The sequence below is a fragment of the Camelina sativa genome, chromosome 19 (genome assembly GCF_000633955.1).
Source record: "Camelina sativa cultivar DH55 chromosome 19, Cs, whole genome shotgun sequence".
NCBI classification, from domain to species: domain Eukaryota; kingdom Viridiplantae; phylum Streptophyta; class Magnoliopsida; order Brassicales; family Brassicaceae; genus Camelina; species Camelina sativa.
In genome coordinates, this window is record NC_025703.1 from 5,248,112 (window position 1) to 5,254,900 (window position 6,789).

The 6,789-nt window shown below is 32.9% G+C and overlaps 1 protein-coding gene across 1 annotated transcript; it reads right to left on the bottom strand.

Annotated features, from left to right (window-relative positions):
- On the bottom strand, positions 1,072-3,781 carry LOC104764914 (B3 domain-containing protein At3g11580-like). The gene is made up of 3 exons (XM_010488523.2): positions 3,007-3,781; positions 2,059-2,231; positions 1,072-1,411 (listed from the first exon to the last, which is right to left on the bottom strand). Exons 1-3 carry the CDS (start codon positions 3,587-3,589, stop codon positions 1,358-1,360), a joined length of 810 nt encoding a protein of 269 aa, XP_010486825.1. The 5' UTR covers positions 3,590-3,781; the 3' UTR covers positions 1,072-1,357.

Below are 6,789 nucleotides of genomic sequence, written 5' to 3' on the forward strand. Positions count from 1 at the left end.
CACCTATCGTGTTCTATTTTTTCGTTGTCCTAATAAACAACGAAAGTGAAAGATTTGAGTTGAATTTGACCAATAATAAATAAAGTATAACCCACATATAAAGTTAATGAATAATTATAATCAGTTTACAGAATTGGACCGAACTTTTCTGGTATGGTCGAGTATCCATTACCTCTCACACTCACAAGTAGCACATGCTATAATTTGATTTACAATTTCAGTAGTTTTTTTGAAAGTTAAGATTGGTGAATTATTGTACTTAGGAGTATTTATGGAAATTGAGGTAACAACACTAAAGTGCCATATCAATATATAACAAGAGTTGATACAAGTCTGTGAAGACTTTTACCTTCACAAGATGTGGAATGGCTCCGTGATAACTATATTAATATTTATTGCTTTTTTCCTTTTCAACAAAATTCCTTCGTGTATAGGTATCTCTCTCGTCAAACAAAGTGTACAAACATAACAACAAGTAAATACTATCAAGGTCAAAAGTAATCAAATCTTCTCTTTTCTACATGGACATGTTTCAAATGTCAAAGGTAATTGCTACACTTTGTTTCTTTGTCTTTATGCTTGCTCGTTTGTGTTACCACACCACACCAATACTCAATTACTCATATGCAGAAACATAAACACAAACGCAAATGAGGAGAAAACAAATTGGGACCTAAACCCATTTAAGTCGTCATACTTGTGAAAAAATGATTCATATTCGTTTTACACTTCCTTTGCAACGCAGAAACAACAAAAGAAGAGTGCAACATGGAATAAAAATGGTCCTTTCCTTTGGCTTTGGCTTTTGGACCAGAGTGAAAAGGCGATGTAACACAACCTATATTTTAATTTTACACACACATGCTATGCTCATTTCGTTAATCATTTGATATATAAATAAGGCCCACACTTTTTTCTTCATGAAATCTCCTCCCATGAATCTCAACAGTTCCAAATTCATCTTTCATCGTCAGATACATATATACTACATGTGTTTGAGGTTTAGCCTAGGCCTAGCTCACCAATTAAGGGTATCTGCCCTCAAATAATGACTTTTGTGCTAGAAAAAGCTTCAAATAATAAGAACAATAAACCCAATAATTTACATCTTTTTACATATATATATATAGTTTTTTCCGTTCTGACTAAAGATATAGAAAGAAGAATAAAAAAAGAATCCTCTTTTTATTTTTGTTTTCAAATTAGTCAAACAGTAAATACATAACGAAACTGCTGATATTAATTTCTCCTCCTTTTTTTTGGGTGTTTCTTGTCTATGACAATTGGGCCAAGTATGGGCCCATAATCTAAAGTTAAAATCTAAAAAGTTTTGGTCACTTCTTCTTTTTGGATGTCATTAACCTCGTCCATCTCCTACCTGCTCCAATGCTTCCCCAGCAAATGATAGATTCTGTTTCACAATCCCAACACGCAAGTTTATTATTTTATTCTTATCAAGATATTGTGAAAATATATATATTGTCTTTAATAGTATATATTAAATATATACGAGTCTAAGAATTTCAAATTGTTTTCGACCATTACAAAACGTAGTTATCTTAGTCAAAACTTATGTCACTGATAAGTTTGTGATGTTTTTTGGTCAGTTTTGCTTTTTAGTCAAGCTTTTGGCCATCACAAAAACTTGACGGTGCCAAACAAAATAAGAATAGTAAAACTAAACTAGAGACTTTTTCTCACAAAAGGCTACATACATCCTACAGAGACAAAAGAAAACAAAGACAAATCAAAGTAATCAACAACAACAACAAAAAAAAAAACAAATTGGCCATGTGATTTTACAGTCAAGTGTAGGTATTATTCTCCCCTGATTCCTCTTTTAATACTATTATTCATTAGTTAAGCCAAAAACAAATCTCTTTCAGGACTATTATAAAACTAGTAATTTCATCTGTCTCGTCTCGAGAAACAGCCACGACATCTGTTTATTATTAATATGTAATCATTTCAATCTTTATCATATACTATGACATAAGCAATTCGAATCTAATAACCAAAAAAAAAACAAAAATGTAAGTTAAATGAAGTAATATTTACCATGGGGTGAGGAGTTGAGTAATAGTAAATGTGTTGGCCGTTATAGGCGTCGGTACGAGCTGGAGGCTCGACAGCGTCACCATGGCACTCTAGGTTAACGCCAAATAGCCTCACCGTCCTCGAGCTCCCTGCGACCGCCGTTGATGTCGACTGAGCCTGATCAGCGACGGCGCCTACAATTTTTGCACCGTCACGACACGTGCGCGTCTTTTTAGTTATATGGTTTTTAAAATAAAAATGCATTAAAAAGGAAGAAATAAAGAGCACGTTAGTCTAAGTGGATTGGACGGTTCTCCTCACGCGCATGTAACGGATTAGTTACAACTTGGAGAAGATTATTGAAATTGTCGGGTCCAAAATTAAATTGCAAGAAGAAGAAAAAAAGGACATAATACTATATAACAAAATGTTTATCTCAGGTTGTTATTTTGTATACATACACACGCAACTATAATAATTGTCATATAGTATAGTTTTTAGATAACACATCTTTGCATTTGTAAGAAATATATTCCACTAGCAGCTAATTGAAATGGTCGAACTCTCCAAGTTCTTGCCCTAACCTTTTGAAAATTCTCATTTTTTTTTTGCTTTGAAAACCAAAAAAGCTCAACAGAAACTATAATAATTCAGGAGGTTTTTTTATATATATTGATAACCTAGATTAATCTATGAGTTATTGGAAAAAATGATGAATGTTCTTATAAAATATTAAAATACCATGTAAATATGCTTTAAAACCTAAAATACCATGCATAACATAATAATCTAGGTGAGAGTGAGACAAGCAAAAACTAAATTATATATATATATATATATATATATATATATATATATTTTTTTTTAAAAATGTCATGTAAATATGCATAAAGGAATATAAATCTGACATATAGATAAGAAAGGGCAGAAAAAAAAAACAAAACAGAAAATAAAGAGTTTATATTTTACCATAGTGTGAATACTCGTGGTGAATATTAGGGTAAGTAGTGGACGCGTGTACTTGACGATAAGGTGTGGTCAAGCCGCTCCAATACGCGGTCGTATTAACCAAAGCTTCTTGAGACACGACGGAGACGGCGGGTGAAGAAGAAACTTCGCCGCGTCTCCGCCAGCCAATGAAGAGTCTATGGAGATCGAAACGGTGTCGCTGGAAGAATACGACGTCTCCAGCGTCGAGGTGTTTGTCTTTGACGTACCTGCTCCACCCTTTGGTCAACACGTAGCTTTGGCTACTGTTCCAGTATGAGTACCTGAATTTCCAGCACTTGCCTGACTCGTCCTCGAAGCTAAGAAGCATCCCTTTCTCCGTCGTCGCCACGTCATCCCCTCCGCCGCCATTATTATTGAGAGGGAAGTATTTCTCGGCGTGTTGTTTTGGTATGACTAAGCGGTTTAGTTTCCCGACGTCGCTTGGCGTGAGTGATTTCTCGAACAAAGACTCTCTTTGTGCTACGGCGACGTCGTTTTGGTGGTGCATATGTTGCTGCTGCTGCAACGAGAGAGTGTTGTGGTAATTATGGTTGACTGACATTTTTCTTGTGTTTTCTTGGAGTGAGAGAGAGAGGGAGAGAGGATTTGCAGATGTTGGTTTGGTGGTGAAAGAGAGATGGGTAATGGTACTAATATAGTATTATACGAATGAGAGGAGAGATAGAGAGATAGAGAGTATAAGTGAAAAAAGATAAAAATGAAAATGGGTTAAATTGATGTGAAAACTGTGGGAACTATTTGATGAGGAGAGGAGGACACGATACCGATAGTACTTTTAAGGTTTTGCGTGATGATATTTCCTTTCAATCATTATTTTATTTTCCCTTTTCTTTTCTTTTCTTTTATTTGTTTTTGTCATTGTTGTTGCAGTGCATTAGTCCCATATATGTATGTAGATATTGTATTGATGATATTGTTTCTTTTTTTTCTTTCTCTCGTCTGATTAAATCTTGTCCTAAAAGGCATTGGATCCCACGAGTGTTAAAAAATTAAACCACACAAAATGCCGTGAAGCAACCCTTTAGAGTTGAAAAGGATTTGATCATGTAAAAGAAAAATGTAATTATTGCAATATTAAATAAAATAAGAATGAAAAAAAAAAGGAAAAAAAATATTATTATCAGTTCAACAGGTAAAGAAAGGGATGTCATTTCAGCATAGCCGGCCTTGAATTCGAATTTTCTTAGGAGGAAAGATGATTTTACGTTTTAATAAAACAGTCTATCAGTAAATTGGTGTAGTCGTGTAGATAGTTAATATCCAAACTTTTTCGGTTTTAAAGAAGAAAACTACAACGTTGTTATAGACTGTCAAACCAGATAGACCTTTACTTATCAAGCAGCCATAAATATGTGGGTTGGCGTGAGTCAAACAATCCTTTGTCATGACTCAATGTTAGTTTGCAATTATATTGATTAAATCCTCATTGCTTTCTAAGGGATTAAATTCTCATAAATGTGTTGTTAGAGACCATTCACTTTTGTATGCCTTAAATTTCACCTTCGATATGTATCCTAAAGCTGAGAATTTCACTCACGGCCATTAATTTCTTTGGTAGACAAAGTTAAGTTCTTCTTTTGTTTTTTTTTCTCTCCCAACCATCTGCAGGTTACTGAATTTAACTTAATATGTAAGTTGTGTCAGACCATTTTTATAAGTAATAATTAATATATGATTTTGTTTCAGAAAATCTCAACTGTAACATATCAGAAAACTTCATAAATAAGAACTACTCGTTTATACAGTCAATAAATTAAATGTTCTCTTGATGTTTTCACTTCTATTATTATGTGTTTATTAATTTAGGAATACATGTAGTTTACAACTATAGAAATATAAGATGCTTTTTTTTGGAACTTTTTTTGTTTTGGTCAACAAGAGAATATAAGATGTTAAGTATATCACACATGTCAAGTTAAAGTGATATACAAGCGCTATATGAATCAGTTCATCAATAGTTTGAATAGGAACCTACGAAAACTAATAAACACAATTTTACAGAAATAAAAAAACAAAAAACAAAATACTATATATATATATATGGTGATGCAAACATAACAACTACGTAAATATTGTAGATTTTGACAGACAGTGTTTGTCACGGCTGTCTATAAACGTAGAAGATAATCTTTAATTTTGACAATTAAATTTCGTTATAATCGGATAAGAAATCATAAATATCACTTTCTTTGGAAAGAAGAAAATAGTATATTTAGTTTGTAAATGAACCTGCGAGACAGGAATTGAAAACGAAAACAACATGAATAAAATGCAGTGAAAGAAGAAACAAACCGAAAGATATAATGGATGATTTTGGATCCAACGGGTGAGAAGTGAGGTGGTACATACGAAGCAAAAGTAAGAAGGTACAGAGGATACTTACCCCTGACGCAAGTGAGAAGCTCAAGTTGTGGAGCATGTGCTTTGCCTTTCCGACACACCATCGCATGCATCTTCACTTCTACTTCATACCATCCCTTATGTTTCCTCTTTCTCGACTTTTTATTTACATTTTTATTCTCTCTTTTTCTTTTTCTAATCATTTTATCATGGAGAGGAGGGATAAAGACTTAAAGGTTTATTTCTGAAATCGACTTGACTTTTTAGCCCTGTTTCTCTCTTCTTTCCTTTATGATATTGAACAACCATCTTAGTTATTTATACTTTGATACTAGTTAATGCTCAACATGCAGTGATATATATGTGACAAAACATATAGTTTACCTCAATTGAAGTTGACAAGAGTGTGAAACATTTGATCCATTTTATAAAAAGAGACGCAGTTATATAAATTGAGTAAATGAAAAAGATAAGAGAGTTTTTGGTCTGCGTATACATGCTTATTAGAAGTTGCTTTCTTGTTTGATGGTATAAATTTCCCTGCCTAGTTATTACCATCTTAAGTCGTGAGTTTAATGAATAGTTTCGTCAAAAGAAATGTGTGTGTGTGTGTATATATAACTTATCAAGCCTAGCTACCAGTCTACCACAAAAATTTAAGGGGACGTGCAAAGGTTACGTGCGTGGTCCTCTTCTATTTTATTTGAAGTTTTTTCTCCATTGTCATTTTAATTAATATATTATCATTTGTAAATTATAGGATCATGAAATATCTGTCACGTGCTTTCAGGACAATATCATTGGTGCTTACACGTTTCTTTTTTTCTTTCTTAATTATCTCACAAAATTAGTAGTATTAGTTTAAATTTTTTTGACAATAATTCCCTCTCAATATAATTAACTTACTTAGTTAAGAACATATCTATGTTATAGGTTCTCGTATTCCTCTTATTCATGTTCTGTAAAAGCTTCAGTTGAGGTCAAGTCTTGTGACTGATATATATAACAAGAGTATTATATAATAACCGAAACAACTTGGCTTTCAAATATCATTGTCATTAAGAAGAAGAAAAAAACACAATAAGATTTGTTACAATTGGACTTCGTGTTTCACTCCTTTCCTCACACTTAATCTATGTCGTTATGTCATTGTTGCATAATTAAAAAAAGACCGAAGGACAAAACTGACATGATTTTCCAGGTCGATTTAGAGGCACCTTTTTGCATGTACGTCTGCAACTCGACCCCATTAAATATCATATTAAACTAACTCTTCAATTCACTATAAGTTAGTAGTAGTATTTTTAAGTATATTTTCGAAATAAATAATTAATTAAGTCAAATTAGTTTAATTTTTTAATTAATAATTTATGAATATTGCACATGTTGTGGGGGGGGGGG

Coding starts and splice junctions, on each gene's coding strand:
- LOC104764914 (XM_010488523.2), bottom strand. CDS start 3,589: ATGTCAGTCAACCATAATTACCACAACACTCTCTCGTTGCAGCAGCAG. Junction 2,232..3,006: donor CCACGAGTATTCACACTATG/GTAAAATATAAA, acceptor CAAAAATTGTAG/GCGCCGTCGCTGATCAGGCT. Junction 1,412..2,058: donor ACTCAACTCCTCACCCCATG/GTAAATATTACT, acceptor ATTGTGAAACAG/AATCTATCATTTGCTGGGGA.